This window comes from Harpia harpyja, chromosome 1 (genome assembly GCF_026419915.1).
Source record: "Harpia harpyja isolate bHarHar1 chromosome 1, bHarHar1 primary haplotype, whole genome shotgun sequence".
Lineage (NCBI taxonomy): Eukaryota > Metazoa > Chordata > Aves > Accipitriformes > Accipitridae > Harpia > Harpia harpyja.
Genome location: NC_068940.1, coordinates 49372614 through 49390172, shown reverse-complemented (window position 1 = coordinate 49390172; position 17559 = coordinate 49372614). Strand labels below are relative to the sequence as shown.

Genomic DNA, 17559 nt, shown 5'->3' with positions numbered 1-17559 from the left:
GAAAAATACAAGAAAATTCTTGTCCCTTTCAGGGCAGGGGGAGCCTGTGATAATTATTTTTTAGTCATATAAACACATTTTGTTCCTTGAGTGCATGTTTATCACAGGGGTGGTTCCTCTACTGGATATCTAATTATCAGAGACAACATGTAGCATTTTTTGGCACAAGCCAAATCAGGATTGATTAGCTATAGGACCAGTTGGAAATTTTTCAGAGGGGCTGATTTGCCTTGGAGGGACCCAATTAATCCTAAGCAACACATTTTGCAGCAAGAGATCACTTCTGGCAGATTCTCCAATGGGTTGCGAGCAGGTTTCCCCACTTGGCTGCCAGTCAGGTGCAACCAGACGTCGGTATGGCTTTCTGCCGAATCCCTGGTCCCCCCGACAGCCCATTGCAGGACACGATCTTTCAGGCTACATGGGTCTGGGACATCCCCAATATCCGGGAGTGACACTAGATCTTTGACCTCCCCATCTTTTGCTCCCCAGGCAGCTGGTACTGCTGCTGGGTGGTGGGTAGCCATGAGATAGGCTGGAATCACATCTATATGGGGGAGCTGCTGCAAAGCAACCTGAGGAACCCGTTTCACTTGGGAAAGATCATACTTTGCAGTTCCCAAAACAACAACAAAAACTGCATATTTCAGCGCTGCAAAAAAAACAAAACCTGACAGGATGATCAGTGCGCTACAAACTCAGAGAACTGAGTGGCCATTTAATTTCCATCTTGGTTGTAGCTACCAAAGAAGCAAAAAGGTCGAGAAAATGGGTCATTTTCTTGGCAAGCCAGGCTATTGCATAGCGCAGTGAATTTTAGGGACTGTCAGCAGGGTGTTTGACTTGGTGCTTGAATTTGCTCACCCACACAAGCATATCCACTTTCCTCCATGACAGCAAAATTGTTCCTCCCTTTTAAGGCTAACCTTTCCGAGGTAAATGCGAAACTCAAGAGTATACACAGGCACCTTCAATCTTCCCTTCAGCTTTGCAACCCCTGCATTTGTTTGGAGGGTGAGAGACACGTTAATGGATAAAATATCAGTCACGCACTTTGGAGATTGGCGCAGGCTGTGATGACTAACCCTGCGTGCGAGACGAATCACCTGTGAAAGGATGGAGAGGGATGCGGGAGAAGCAAATGCAGCTCTGCGTGCTGTGGGGACATGGGTGCCTTAACGGGAAGAATGCATCAGTGCCACCTCTGTTGCACCCTGGTTCTGGTGGTGGGAGGGAAACCTGGGGGGGGGGGTGGGGGGGGGGGTGCTCCCAGGGTACCTCTCCTCACTGAGGGGTCTAATGCGTGGGAACACACAGACCTGCGAAATGAAGTTACATTTGGCCATCAGGCATGTGAAGTTTCCCTCTCTGTGCTTTGCAGGGCAGCTGAACAGGGACATCACGTACAGTCAAATTTATTCTTTCCTCGACTGCCTCCAGGTAAGGTGTCTGGCTGTAGCTTATGAGCCCCCCTTTCCTCTCAGCCCGCTGCTGAAGCTCCCCTCCCTGTGCCTGCCCAGGTGAGCCCCTGCAGTGGCTGGCTGACCCCCAACGAGACCCTCAGGAATTTGACCTCAGAGGTAAGTCTCGATGAGGCTGTGATGGGACCATGCTCTTGCACAGACGCTCTTCCAGTTTGTCCCTGTGTCTGAGGATATAAGCCTAATATCTCAAAGGCAAGACATCAGCACACTTTTTTCTTCCAAAAAGGTGGGGAGAAGATGGGGGAACTTCTGCACCCATCCTTTCAAACACCTCTCAGGTTCTGGGAGGCAGCATGGTTAAGTTAAGGCATTTGTAAATGTGTTCCCTTTCCAACCTCTCAGCTGACCAAATTTATTCTGAAGGCATGCAATCTCCCTGAGACAAAACTGTTCAAGTTCATGTTCTTTAAGGAGAAAACGTACCTGATAAGAAAGAAAAGGCTTGTGAATCAAGTAGTTCTGAGTATGAAAAACCAACTGCATAGATTTTGCTGGCAGCGGGAGCAGGCCCTGAGAGCAAGAGCCTTACCCTGTCTTCATTTGGGATTTGTGTTAATCTTCCTCAGACACATTTCTGGGGACTTAATCACCAGATGGTGTGACCAAGAAGCATCCAGGCTCAGTGCAGGAATGGGAACAGACAGAAGAGAGATGTCTTAAAACTCACCCTAAAAATCTGGCTGCAGAAGTGAATGTCATATAATATCAGCCATTTGTTCCCTTACAGTACAAGCTGATTTTTAATCCCAGCACCCCCCTGCAGCCATGTAAAAGAGCCAGTAAGCAAATATCATCAAAGGTGTCATCTCTGTGTATAGTTGTATTGAAGTTTGCATTCACTAAACAAAAAATATGGCCTTAATTTCACCAAGCCTTACATATGTGATTCGTTTTATGTCCTGTCCCTCTTGACTTCAGAAAAGGCAATTAAGAACATTCCTAAATCTTTGCAGGATTGCAGCTTATATATTCGTACCAACAATACAGAACATACAGTACACGTAACTTCTGTCCATGAACAATTCATATGTCTGCAGGGTATGAATTAATCTTCTTTCTGAGCCCCTGTCTGAAACTAATTGTCTGTGTTATTATCCAAACTGCACAATTTAAATATTTAGGAGATCCTGATCTCTGTTACAGCTGTAGAAATCACATTGGATATATCAGTTAGGTAGATGCTCAATGGAGGTAAATTACTCTGCTGAAAGTAAGAGCAGAATTTGGTCTGGCTAGATAAGCAGTAGTGGGAAGAGTAACGGGAAACGAGACCATTTTTCCTGTATGAAAAGTTTCAGTTTTCTTTAAGAGGAATGGAAATGACTGGGCTGCCACTCGTCAAGAGGCCTCTCAAACCAAGAAATTCAGAATATTTATATAGGTGTAGAGACACTACTAAAAGGGGTTGCCAGTAAAATAACCATATGCTGTATTAAACTTATTACATCAGCTGAGGCCTCAGTGCAACCTGCAATGATGTATTGAATGGTGAGCCCAAAGGCTGGTGGTGCTCATGCAAGTCTATGTTATGATGAACCACCCCATTTCACCTCCTTTCCCCCACCTAAAAGGGCCACATTAGCTTTCAAAGCCCTGACCGCGCATTGGTGACAAAAGCTGAATCCATGCAAAGCACCGCGAGTAGCGAGGAATCGTCATTAAATTGCTTGCTTTTTGCAGAGAGCTTTACAACTTTCCAATGTCCTGAAAGAAATAGCAAGATCTGAGAAATTTGCCAACTTTGATATTTTCTACATGGATTTCCCACTGAGACAAAGTAAGTTGCTTTTTTTCCCGTCTTTTTCACAAAGTATTTAGTCAAGTGCTGCGCTATTAATGTGCGTCTCCTATTTTAGCTCTGTACTGGGAGAAGGGCAGCATAGCCAGCCAGCCTAGGTGACCCTGCTGGCAGGGCTGGGGCCAAGGGGGGACCTTTAATACCATCTCCCAGCTTCCCTGGTTGGGGTAACCTCAGACCTCTCACAAACAAGACCCCACCAGCAACTTGGGGACCACAACCTCCCTGCTGCTCCGGCTGCTGGCACCCACAACCCTGGTGTGCGGCACACTGGCCATTTGCACTTGGGTGACCGGGGGTGTTGGTGGTGAGGGGACAGGGACAGCGGATGAGCCTCTGCTAAAAATGGCTCCTGCTTGTCCACGGCAACTTCTCAGGCTGATGAAGAAAAAAACCAAATCTCAAAGCTATCATCTCAGTCCATAAGATTTGGGTTTATTTTTGAGCACTGCTTTTATAGCAGGTCATCTAGGCTGGAGATGGCATATCTGCAATGGTGAAGGCGGTCTTCATGAGCTGTAGTGTACTACATCACTGACCGGGCTTCATATTGCCTCCTCTGGGATGAGCAGTGCCTCAGGAAGGAGAACTTTTCTCAGCCAGTTTTGCTGCCTGAATAACACAGCCACCCTCGCTTAACTCACTGTTTTCAAAAGTAGAAGCAATTCTCCCAGGAGGACCTGGCTTCTTTCCTATGCTTCCTTAAGTACCTACGTACTACTGTAACTTTTGACTGGAAGAGCTTACAACACTCATCTTTTGTGATCTTAAGTGACATTAGGTAAGCACATTACCTAGATCACTTCCTTTGGCAACTGACACTTAAAAAAAAAATAAAAGAACCAGAAACTTTTCCTCGTTACCATGAGCATGAGTGGACAGTGTCTTTGTGGGGCTGGGGACAGATGCCTGTCCCTGGATCCCTCTCAGCTCCGCTTCCCTTGTGAGATGTATGTGGGTCCAGCTTGAGGCATCGCCCAGCTCTATCACAAGGAGAAACACACTCACTCTTTCTTTTTAAAAAAAGAATCAGCATGGGGTGAGCGATTGAGGTGGGAAACATATTCAAGTAGTTAGATAGTGATGGGAAAGTAGGAAAACAGCTTTTTTTCTGTATCCAGCCTGAACCTCCCATGTTGCAACCACTGTTGCGCTGCTGTGAAGAGGCTGGCCCCATCCTCATCACCTCCCGTAGGCTCTTCCCCAGGGTGGACCATCCCCGTCCCTCAGCCTCTGTTCATGGGGCAGGAGCTCCAGCCCTGGCCACCTGGGGGCCCTCCCCAATAGCATGAATTTTTACGTACCAAACCCAGTATATAATAATTGGGAAAAACCCCTGACCTGCATTTCCTTGTTTTTATAGTCCCATAGAGAGGTAGTTCCACGTTGGTCCTTCTTGCAAAAATTTTGCCTGGGGACTATATTTTAAATCCCAGCATGCAGACAGCTAAAACTGGAGCCATGAAGGGACAGAAACATCCTGGCAATACTTCAAGGTGTACATCTCTAACACCTCTCCCCATCAGTGCCTGGCTGTCCTTGGAAGCACGAAGCTGCCAAAACACGTAAGATTATTGCAAAAATCTCATTTTGCAGCCAAATCCTATCAAAACTCATAAACTTATTTTATCCTACATAACCCAATTCAAAAAGCTTGTTCTGGGTCTCATGCAGACCATACAGAGAAGGAGATAAAGAAGGGAGGATGGGAGAGGGAGTCTTTCTGTCCAAAACTATCTCACATTGGTGGGCTCCACTGTCAAGTTCGATACTGTAGCACAGAGTTTCAGGATGTCCAAGTCTATTTGCGGCTTTTGCCTCAGCTACTTAATATTTAACAAGTCATTAGGATTTGGAACAAACTACCTGCTGGGTAGGCAACTTACTTTAATAAGTTAAATGACTAACTTTAGGTAATTTATTTGCTTTCATGAAAAGAAACATCTCAATATAATTTGCTGTTCTTGATTACATTGCGTTAAATAAATGAGGTAAACAAAATCACACATGCACATGCAAACATCAGCTCTGAAAGACACTTTGCAAAGTTTCCTGCAGCCCTGGAGCAACAATTCGAGCTTGCCATCAGGAAACCTGTCAGTTCGTGAGTGTGCTCAAAAGCTAGCTAAGGCTGCTGACCTATTTTTCTGGTCTTTTTCTGAAGCAACCGCAAATCCTCCCCTAAAGTCTCCAGACATCAAATATTTAGCAGTGGTTGCATACTGTGATGAGTGCATTGATTTCAGGCTGGCCTGGGCATATACATATGTAGCAGCTCCCAGCTTTCTTGGAGTAAAATTTGAGTATACTAGCATTTAGTCTAGATTTAGATGGACATTCAAGCTCAGATGTTGCCTTTGGCTGAAGAACTTAGTGGTTCCTTTGAGAAGCAGTGCAATAAATAGGGAATAGGGGTTGCTTGTTCTGGCTTTTTCTTGGTGTGTGTGGGAGCAAGCTCTAGACTAGTCTAGCCAAGGCAATAGCCACTTTTAAGACAAACTCGGTGGGTATTTGTTCAACTGCTCTAGGATTTGAGGAGGTCAAGTATAATGGTCTAAATTCACCTATCTTGATATAAACCTTACTCATCTTGCTTACCCCTCTGTTATTTCTGGCACTGGAACAGTAGTCCCTCTACAAAGTAAAACACAATACACAGCTTCGTATTCAATGTATAACATCATATATAAGGAGCTAGGCAAGCTCACTCTGTGCATCTATATGTGCACTCCGTGGTATAATCTAAGGTGAGTATGTGTTGTGCCTAACATACTGCAAGTTTGAAACAAAGCTCCAAGCCCTGTGTCTTGAAACAGGTTACTTGGGGTGTTGACTAAAGCTTCTCAAGTAGGCTCCTATAGTCAAAGTGGGAATATTGCCCTTCTGTGAATTCAAAGTTAGTATGGGGACCCAGACATCACTTTTTGACAGGGTCCAACAAATGGCGTTGAGTCTAGGTCACAACTCTGGTGCTTGAACGAAGAACATTTTCCTCCTGACAGGATGCCTGCATAATGTTATTAAGAATTCTTAATCTGTCATTATAAAAGAAATTATTGAATTTACAGTCTGTTAATGCCATATCCACTAGTCCCATGTCTGATCACTCCACAACCCTTTTGAAGAGAGAAAGCTTTTTACTTCACTAATGGCTCTGGGGCTTACAGCACAGCATCATTTGCATTGAATGTCATGCTTATGTAATTCAAAAGATTATTTTGTTGGAGTTGAAAAAGACCGCTCAGAAGAGAAGCAACTGAAAACGACAGTCTATTCCTGCAGACATCAGCCCATGCGAATATGGCATTACCATCTCTTTCTCTAAAAAGCACAGTTTTCTTCATCTCTTTTTATTTTTTTGCACTGCTGAAGATGCAACTAAAATGGGAAATGCAAAAGTATTAAATCAGTGTTAAATAATTTACAGCTTTACTTGCTACAGCATGCGTCTTAGTTGGGAGGGAAAGTGAATTGTTTTACAATCATTTATGTTCAAAGTGCTTCCTTGCATAAATATCACAGAGAAAAAAAATTAACAATAAAGGCTTAAATACTGCCCCCAGGAGAGGGGATTGTACACAATATTGGCTCTGACAACTTTATATGAATTATCATAATCATCACGCAGAGCTGTTGTGTGCTTAAAAATACCATCGGCGCTTTGAGGAAGAGGGGGGTACATCTCTGGGCGGGCGCCTACGTGCTTACCAGCTATAACCCCTCTGCTTACCTTGTTTGCAGCGGCCGAGGAGTGGCACAAGATGGGAGGTGAGCCCTGGCAGCTGATTGAACCAGTCGATGGCTTCCACCCCAGCCAGGTAAAAACCCAGTCCCAGGAGATGGGCAGGAGCAGGCGGGACGCTGGCGCCTGTTGCTGCCCGAGGCACCCACTCGGCATGCTGCGGGGATGCAGGTTTGGGGGATTTCTCTTTTAAAAAAGAGGCGATGGCTTTAGCCCCAGAGCAGACATCTCCATTTCAGCTGGTTGCACTCTGCTCTAACTCCTGCAAGGTCTTCTGCTGCTTTCTTTCACTCATTGACCAGTACCCTGGCCAAACAGGTCTTAAGCCACAAAACCAGATCCTTGTCACATAGGCTGGCTACCTGCCTGTTCAAACACCCGCGGGAGTTTTGCAGGATCAGGGCAGCGATGCAGCCCTGTGCAAACCTGAGAGGCCCCCTCCAGCCCTGCCCCTGCCCTGCAGCCTCCAAGGCCATGGGTTTCCCCATCATAGCCTGGAACAAAGCTTTCTTTTTGAAGCTATACATTTAAATTGCTTTATGCTCTGCAGCTACATATTAGGAAGAAGTTTTCTCCTGCTTGCTCGGCCTCCAAGGACAGGTGGCACGGGAAGGTTTACAGTCAGAAATAAATAAAAGGGAAGGAGAAGCAGCTGCTCTGCTGTAAGGCCTTGCTTGGGTTCGATAACCTAGTGTGATGTTGCCTCGTTCCCACCATACTCACTTTTTGAAGCAGTTTTTTCGGACTCTGTAAAACACGTGGAGAAAGCATGCATTGCAATCAGCTACAAACAAAGCCAATTGTTTTTTTCTATACACTAGCTTCAGATTTCAAACACATATGCAAAGGAAAGCAGCAGCCAGCCTTCCCCATGCCACCTTGAGAAAAACTGCACGTGAGCTGAAACCCCACATGCAGCCGGTAGCAGCAACGGGCACAGCTTGGCCGGGGCCATCCCACTGGCCACGAGGCAGTCACCCCCCGCTGCTAAGTCAACAGGGGGTGGTGGGCAGGTCCCAAAAATAAAGACCGCTTCTGTTTTCCATGCTTTTCAATCTTGACTCTTCAGAGCAAGAATTAGGCTGGTGTAAATTACGAGGGGACAAACTGCAGGAAGTGGGCGAGATGGAAAGGGACAGCGACAGCAGAGCTGATTTTCCCCTTCCTGCCAGAGGGCTCTGCCTAGGAGCAGCAGCAGTGGCTGCTCTCCATCCCATATACTTAACAACGGGTCCAGAAGTTTCTTGCTACCTGCTGCTATGAGGGAAACGTGCCCTCCAAGCAGCCAGCTCCACTCCCAACATCCCTGCCCTGCCCAGGGGTGAAGGTCTGGGTGGCAGCTGGGAGAAGGAGGAGTGATGTTTCCTCTGTGATGTTTTTTTGTGGAACAGTTTGGAGAAAGCTGTCATCTAGGGCACCACTGCCTTCCTCCATGCTCCCAGCTGCATGCTCTCTTCCACCCCAGCATGATGGAGCCATGTAAGAGAAGCCCACTATGCCACCCAGCCACTGGCAGTGCCGCTTGGCAGCTCCCCCTGCTCAAAAGCACGTGGTGAATTTATGGACTGATTTTTACAATGTGAGCTAACACCCCCATATATTCACTCCCATCACCAAGTAACCTGAGGCAATGCTGTCTTGCACTCTGGGAAAGAGCAGTTCCTGGAGAAGCACTTCAACGAGCGTGCATTGCAAGCACTGCTGGGTTCCAACATTTCGGCAGCTTCCCTGTTGACTGTGCTGTCAGTTCAGCCAGGGGAGATCTGCAGGGGGAAGTCCAAAGGCAAAACGCGTGCTTTAGGTGCTAGTTTTTACACAACCTGTGCTGGTCAGCTGGAGCAATATGGTGGCTTGCTTAGCCTTGCCAAGTCAAAAGAGCCTCCTGTTCAAAGGCGGACTCCTTCATAGCAGAAATTCCTGCCTGGCTACCACACAGTACCAAGAGATAGCTGCATGAAAATATGAGCTCGCAGCCTGGGGACGTGGAGAAAAATGTGTCTGGATTTTTTTTTGCTGCAGGCTTTTTGCAAGGAAGCAATTAGAGAAAACTTGGCAAATGAAATGAGAGTGAAAACAGTGATGAAATGGACCCCATTCCCAACCCTGCCATCTGGGGAAACTGCAATACGAAGAGCCTGGAGTGAAGAAGAAAAGGGCTTTGCGTTATTTTTGTGTCTTACCCTGAGGCTTCTTATAACCCCCAGCAACTGGCCACCATGGGAGCCAAGCTTGCCAGATCACAGCTTTTCATTCAGGCTCTTGCCCACATCCCGTATCCCACCAGCAGCTGGAAGGTAGCATGAAGTTGAAGGCAGCAAGTATTTATCTTAAAGGGATCCTGCCTAAGCCAAAAGAAAATTACAAAAGGGCATTGAAGGGTAGCAGCAAACCTATAAGCGGCCCCCGGAGTGCTGAGCTGCAGGATCCAGCCAAGCGCTGCCATATTTCACTCCCTGTGGACCTGGCATCCTGCAGTGCTTATGATCTCCCACTCCTGCTGTTAGGATGACGTTAATGCTTTATAGGTACATTTTCCCTTACAGTCAAGGTGCCAGCTGTAGATATGCCTTGCTTCAAGTGAGTTATTGCCCTTCTAGGATTTATTAATTAATTAGCCTTATCCAAACATCCACCGCTTTAAATCCATTTTTCTTTTCCTGCTAGTATACGGAAGTCTGTTATCAACATACCACTATTTGGACTGAGATGTAGCACTCTGCTCCGAAAGAGTGGCTCTCTTCTTAATAAAAAGAAGGGGAAGTGTGAGCAGAGAGTGATATTTAAGAGTATGCTTGAGAGAGATGATAAACAATTCACTTGCTCCTCATACTAGTTTTATTTAAAGTTTTACTGTGTACCAACATGAATGCCTCTGGCCAGGTACGGCTTTCATACCGTATAGAGCTGCCTACTGGGAGAGGACTGATGCTGTGCAGCTCATCAGCTTAATGGGGGCTCTTGCTTCAATCTCTGCAGCTATTCCCCACACCTCACATACAGCTTGACAAATAAATACAACAGATAAGACCGAGGCTGGGCATTTCTACTGAATTTTCTCTCTGAAGATCTCAAAGCAGTTGACAAATACACACAAATTTTTGAATTGAGCAACACTCCACAGAAAACAAACATTTTAGCTTTTGCCTTTTTGTGGAGAAACTTTGGAGTTTGGGATACAAGAACTGCAGTGCTCCTCTCTGCCAAGGGTGAGCTGGAAGTATGCTGTGATCCCTAGTCGTTATGATACAGCAGTGGGCAGCATAAGCAGTTGTCTAATGTCAGCCCCTGGATTTCACCTGCTGTTTACCTGCTGTCTCTTTAATTAAAAAAAAATAATCTGCTGGTATAATGGCAGAAGCAGGTGTCAGCATGTATATCCAGTAGTCCAGCAGTCCAGTCATGCAGGAGAGATGTGGGAGGGAATTAAACCTTCCTAACTGATGCTTGCTTACTTATCATTGCAAGGAGAAGGAAAAGGAAATAAGAAAAGAGGCAACACTCCCCCATCCCATTAGGAGCTATTCTGGTTTTTCGTGCATTGGAAAAAGGCTAGGTTAGGACACTCAGGCAGGAAAAACTAGCCTCCATAGTCCCTGCTCCAGGCAGTATTTTATATTTAAAAATCCTTGAAAGAAGGGATAAACACCAAGTGCTCATTTGTTTAGCCAGGCCCAGAACCACATTCCCTTACTGCAAATTTCTTGGCAGGGAAGGGGGTTTCCTGCATGTTTTTATTAAGTTGCAAAACAGAAGGCTACAAACAAAACAGTCATTCTTGGCATAACTGCATTCCTCTTAAGTTTCAAAGCTAAAATTGGGCTCCATGAGGTTTTTTTCCCAACACACCTAGCTCAGGCCGTAGGTGGAGGAAATTCACTCCATTTACTTTTGACACCTAAAAGCAAAGTGTATCACTCAGTCCTGCTAAGTTCCCTCTAGAGCTGTCTTTGAGACTCCATTCCCTGAAGTCCAACTCGGTTATCCTTGGAAGAAATCTGACTTTCTCTTCCCATTGACTGTAGAGGGAGCCCAGGGATTTTCTTCAGCATCTCTTCCTTACTACAAAATTTCACTGCAAATTCTTGTGAATGCCAGGTGGCTTCAAGGACATCACTTCTCTCTAGAACAGCTGATCGCTTTGTTTGGATGACAGGGCCATGCATTTCAACAGGATCCTGCATAAACAGCTTCATTTCTTGCTTTTATGAAGTTACCAGGGAGAATGCGAAAGCCCTGAGCATCACAAACTGGAACCTGAGACGCTTGGAAGATTCTTAATGATTATGTACAGGCAGGAAAGCACAGCTTGAGTGTGATTAGCTTCTCCTGTTCTTTTCCTTAAGTCATAGCAAAACCTGTTCCAGCCAGAAAAAAAGAGAAAACCCTGAAGTGATGCATATCAGATAAGTTGGGTATTTACACTTTGCTGAGAAGCATGCCCATCGCCAGTTTGGTGCAGAAGGAGAAAACAGATAGCCAGAAGCTGCTGAAATAACACAGCCACCTCCCAGTTGCAGTCACCCAGAGCTCTATGAGGAATGGGTAATATTTCCTTTAAAAAAAAAAAAAATTGCTTAGGGGTTGTCGTCTTCACAAAAAATTAATTGCAAAAAACTTACAAATTGTAGCAGGTTTCAAAGCACAAGAGCTTTGGAATTTAAAGGAGACCTATGAGAAAAGTGATTTCTAGAATCATGAACCCTTCTCTGTGCCGCACTACTCATCCAGAGTAAATTATTGAAATCAGGACCACATGAAATGATGTCTGAGCAGGACCTACATAATTTAGGGCAGTCTAAGCACATATGCCTTAAATTGCCAGTCAACAGTAGCCTGAACACTGTAGAGCATACCTCCAGTGATACTTTTGCAGTGGGTGCACCATGCCAAGATAGTAGAGTTTTTTTAAACCAACCAACCCACTCACTCTGCTAAAAAACATATGGAAGGGTTAGGGACTTGTGAAGGAGTCTTGGAGACTACCATGCCAGAATGGATCACTCTGACAGAGACAGGTCGCAGCCCTCTGGCAGCCATAGGGTATCCCAGAATAACCGCATTTGGTCACATCATTAGAAATTTCGACCGGGAGAAAACACCCTACTGCACAATCATCTCCCCTATCTCTCCTCCCTGCCCCAATTCCTTCATTAGCTTAACGAGACCTTGAGTGACCAGAGTCTAAGAGCTTCCACTCCACAAATGTGTCTCTTTGTACATGAGCTCTGAAAAAAAAGAAAGTTTTTGTCTACTGGCCCCTCATTACAGCTTCTTTCAAAAGCACAGGGTTTAAAAAGAAGCACATTAAAAATTCCCCAAAGGCTCCAGTCTGTTCCCAAAGTCCAAAATAACAGTGTTCAAATAGTTTGATTCCATAAACCCATCTTGGCCCTTAAAAAAACAAGGCTTTGTTAGCTCTATTTAAACCTCATAATCACAATCAACATCAGAGTGAGTTTTAGGGTTGAAAGTGAAGTTACCATATACGCAAAATATAATTGTAGGTCAGAAGTTAAAACAAAAATGCGTTAGCAGGGTGAGAAACTTGGTTAAAGGAGAATCAGGCTGTTCTCTCTTCCCCTTGCTGCTACACTTGATGTTTTTCACCCTGGCCATACAGCAGATACAGTTACTCTTTGGTGCATAACTTCTAGGGCAAAAACCTCTATGAAAGCTGGAGCAGTTCTAATATCAAGGAGAAAAGCTATTTTACCACTTCTACAGGTCTCATGGAAAAAAGCTCCGAAGACAACCAGCAGCAGGCACAAACTTAGAGCATCAGAACTGGGTAGTTTTGAACCTAAATATAATTGGGCCTCTTTTTCCTCAACACCCATGATTTCCTTACAGGATAGCAGAGAGAATATTTAGTAGAAGTGTCAGAGGCATTTAGGAGCATGAATTCCTTCAGACTTGCAAGAGTTTTATGCATTATATCTAAGCGGTGCTTTTGAAATACTTTCAAGATGTTTTGAGGGGAAAAAAAAAAATCAGACTCTAGGGCTTTTGAGTAGAAGTTTATAGACCAGACATCATAGGCATCAGGAAGTGGTTGGAGAGTATCATTAGACCAAATGGCTGGTCAGGGAGGTGCAGATATATAGTCCTTACGTTATTTTTACTGTTCAGAAGGGTTTTCCTCTGTTCAGGCAGCTGGAGTGGGGTATTTTCTTTGGTTAGAGGTTACAGTCCATCACATGGCTATACAGGGGAGTCTTCTTTATGGTAGGGTCTCCTAAATGCTGGCATGAAACAACTACATTATAAATGCACAAGAAATTGATAGTATTTGTGCTGTTTACAGATTGCTGCAGCCCTTGGAACAAGAATTACCTGGCAGAAGGTGCTACATGAATGGCCTCAAGTGCTTGGAAGGGAGAATCCATTCAATGACCAGATTGAAGCTATATTCAAAGATCAAGGTGGACACTGACTTCCAAACTGCCAGAGCCCTGACATGGTTTACGGTGATGCTTCCCAGTGCATTCCACAAAACAAGATGATTAACAACACACACAAAAAAAGGGGGAGGGCAAGTTATCGGAGCCAGTAGCAGCAGACATAACACAACAGCACTCTTTTCGGTTTGTATCTCACCTGCACTAGTAGGCCATGCTTTTTCTGTGGAGCAACAAAAATAAAAATCAAAGGATACCTGCCAGCTAGACCATTTATTGTACTGGTTTGCAAATCTGTTCAATTTTTTTCCATATATAGCAAACTCCTAGCCCTACATCTATTTTTTTTTTTTTTTTCCCCTGCAAAACATTATTTCTGGGCTTTGCATTTGTACTGTTTCAACAGTTAATCTGATCCCCAAAACGGGGCGGGGGGGGGGCAACCCAAACTCATTATGTTGCTATAAATTGTGTGTATGTAATTACCCTGACTGTCAATACATTATTTAGCTGCTATTTGCTTATTAAAATGTGCCAGGAATATCAAGGCACTAGAATTTTGATTTGCCTGGCAGCATTAGTGCAGGCTCACTGAGCACAGGTTCTCTTCCCCCCCCCCCCCCACTAACAAGGTAGTAGCTTGACAACCCTTCATGTATTTAAAACAGGTTGCTTTTTCAACCTTTAGTACATCTTTGCTCTCTTGCTTCCTAACAAATATGACATAGCCAGTCCTGTATCTTTTACAGGCATGACCCAGGGAATCACTGAAGATACTGGGCAGCCCTTACCTGCTCTACTTCATACACAGACTTGAAGGCTGAGAATTACTAGTAGTTTTTTCACTAGCTTATCCAATGCTCTTAGCAAATAAATATTAAAAAATTACGAGGCAGCTCTACCCTACTCACAACCTTACTGGTGATGAAGGGATCAGATAGCATAAAATGGCATTAATTACAGGTGGGAAAAAAAATCTGGTAAATAGAAAGTGTTAACATGCCATGACTAAAACCCAACAAAATCTGCTCTTTGTTCTGAACACATCCCTTGCCTAAGGCTGCAGTCCAAACTAAAGGAGATGGCCTGGCTGCATATTGACCTTAGCACACTGGCCACAGCTGTAGGAGATGCATCTACTCAGTATTTTGAATAGGCAGAAGATGACTTGGCTAGTGCTATTTTGATTGAAGCACGTATTATTGCTATCCTAGATCCTCTTCCTTTTTTTTTTAGAGTACAGTCAATGCCGCATCTTTTATTAAGATAGAAATTCATTTGGGACTACTACTAGCATTTAAGTAAATATTCAAGTCACCTACTTTAGGAAACCAAAAGGGAATACATTTCTTAATTGAATGATACTTACTAATAAGGCCCCAATTCATTCAAGGCGTTTAGATGTTACCAAAATATCCAGTCTCCCAAGAAACAGTTTCAACTCCACAGAGACATGCTTGAGGAAGACTATTTAGCATTGGAAGGAAAAGGAAATCTACCTGCTTCCTGTACAAATTCTCTCTACCAAACAGCATAACATTTGATGCACACTGGCCAGGTAGAACACCTTCTACCTATTTTTTTATTACATATCCAGGCTTCCTATCTTTCATTAAAAACAGCACAAGGACAGAAACAAGTGCATCCACATGGTTTTACTATAGACCAAGTACAGCACAGACAATAATTACAGAATATCAGATAATTTCCTCTACACCAAAATACAGAAATGTAGCAATTAAAAGGGGGAAGGGAACAGTATGTGTTTAGAAGCCAAATTTTCAGGCAATTTCATTGCAAATTATTGTATTTCATTTGAGGTTGGGATTTAATAACGCCAATTAGGAGTTTTACAAGCTACTAAAACTGAAATTTCCTCAGCTAAAATAAGCTTCATTGCCCAGAGCAAAGCATTTTCCATTTATAGAGTTTCTTATTAGTGAACATCTTGAATTTCTGAACAATGGAAAAAAAAAAAAAAGCTTTCTTATAAAATTAGAACAGCATCTTCTCGAAGACAACCTGAAACCCACACAGCTGAATCCCAAAGCAAAGCTCTGATTTGCCCAGTATAATTGCTCCATACATGATACGGGGTCTCTGAGGGACTTCATGACTGGCTGAAGGAGCACTAACCAAACCCTATGTCCTCATGCCTCAGAGGTGAGCTCTGCAGTTCAGAATTAGGCTGGATACAGAAATTTGATTTGTAACTAATGTAGTAACCATTTGCAAATAAAGGTGAATTTCAGGCCTATTAAGCCGTCAGCTTTTACAACCGCTGTGTCTCTTCATTATTTCAAAGAATGCAAAAAACAGCTGAAGATCTGCACCCCCAACCATCTATCAATTACCAGTACCACTCTAAAAATAAATGTCCTATATTTAAAGAAATGCTTCTGAAAAAGCTTATTTATTCCAAAGCAGTAACAAACTATGAATCCTAGTCTATTCCATTAGTTTAACTATCTCCTGGTGCCTAGGTTGGTTGAATATGACAAATGCATGGGGAAGAGAGAAATAAGCAGGAAAAAAAAGAAGTTTCTCTCAGAAAGCTAAGTAGTTTCATGAAATTCAAACTTTATAGCAGTACAGATTTCTAGAAGAAATGGTCTATCAAGGTCTTTTTGGGGGGAGAGTCAGAGCACCTGAATAGAGGAAGAATTATGTCACTGGCTAGTTCCAATGCACTGCAAAGAGGAAGGGGTTTTTTTGAGGTTATTCTTGTTCATAAACCATTTTTACAAAACTTAAAGCTTTGTTTGAAATCAGACAGTAGGAACTATTTTTGAGGTATAGAACATCTATAGCTACCTGAAGCTATTGAATTCACACCATCTGGCCTCTTTGAAAAGGATCTCCAACAAATATGGAAAAAAAAATGTTTGCCAACATTTTTGAAAAATTTTCCATAGCTCACCCTTAAAAGAGCAGGGGCATGCAGGAGGGGAGGAGGTACACAGCAGTGCAAGTCAGTAAAGCTGTAAATGCAGGCTTGCTGCTCAGCTAGCATCACACACTTCTGCCGGCTACAGTAGCGCGTGTCATTGCCACTGACAGCTTGTGTCTAGAACTCACCATCCAGGTCAACTTTTCTAACTTACATCACCCATTACACATTATACCTTTCCTTGATGAGGATAATTTTTCATCTTGGGCAATGAACACACACAGATTAGTTTCTACAATGGATAATAGCCTAATTAACCTAAATAAAAACGTGTCATTCCCTTAGATATATCCAGTTCCATTCTTAAGATCTTTTTATGGATTCATTTCATAATTTTATATTTAATGATTTTTTATTAACATCCACTTCAAAGTTTTAAGTAGACAGCCTACTGTGTATTCACAGATGAAATTTGCTGTTCCACCATCCATGGTCTATTGCTACTCTGCTGCCATGTCTATCACAAGAGAAAAGAACCATCTCGCCTCTCCATACTTGACGAACTGCTGGTCTCTAGCAGCTTCTACATTCATATATGAACGAAGCAATTCGTGGAAACTGCCCATGGACAATCTGGCTTCCCACTACAAAATTTGGTGCTAGCTACCCCTGAGGCATCACATTATCTTCCCAAATCAAGTGGTATTTTGGGATACACATACTGAATGGAATCCTTTCTTAAACATTGTGTGGAGTCCAGCTTTTCTTCTTCTAGCCTACAAACTAGTATCTCAAACACATAGATGACATTATGAAAGAAGCAGAAAGTGTCTTATTCTTTATTTTAAATGAATAAAATAAATCTCAATACATAGTTTGGAAACATTTAAAGACATCAGAAAAAGAAAACTAGATTTAAAAGCAAGTACAAAAGTGGCAGGATGAAAATAGTATAAGCTAACAGAATTTAGTGTTTCAAGTGTGAATATATAACAGCAATAGCAATTTTAAGTATTCCACTATTGTATTCGCAATAGTGAAGTAATGAGATAGTATTTCACTAAGCCCAGCAAAAAGCTGTGAAAATTGCAGTTTTCAACTGAGAAGTTTTGCCATTTTAATGATGGTTCTGAAGTACTGTTTTTATTTGCATTTATGGACATGTCTATGAGGGGGAGGAAGACCCATACTTTAGGCCAGCAGAGCATTAGTTGGTACATAGCAGCTTTGTAGTGTTTTATAAAAAA

The 17559-nt window shown here is 43.4% G+C and overlaps 1 protein-coding gene across 3 annotated transcripts in view; it reads left to right on the top strand.

Moving 5' to 3' along the window:
• AOAH (acyloxyacyl hydrolase) overlaps positions 1-15700 on the top strand; it is a 94124-nt gene extending 78424 nt beyond the window's left edge. For 2 of the 3 annotated variants that reach the window (XM_052792882.1, XM_052792891.1), the window contains 5 exons: positions 1382-1440; positions 1521-1580; positions 3165-3261; positions 7024-7100; positions 13329-13694. In XM_052792882.1, coding sequence (XP_052648842.1) covers positions 1382-1440; positions 1521-1580; positions 3165-3261; positions 7024-7100; positions 13329-13457 — 422 coding nt within the window. In that variant the 3' untranslated portion in view covers positions 13458-13694. Of the gene's footprint in view, positions 1-1381; positions 1441-1520; positions 1581-3164; positions 3262-7023; positions 7101-13328 lie in introns of all 3 variants that reach the window. The other variant, XM_052792899.1, reaches the window with a different exon arrangement.
• The last annotated feature ends 1859 nt before the right edge of the window (positions 15701-17559 follow it).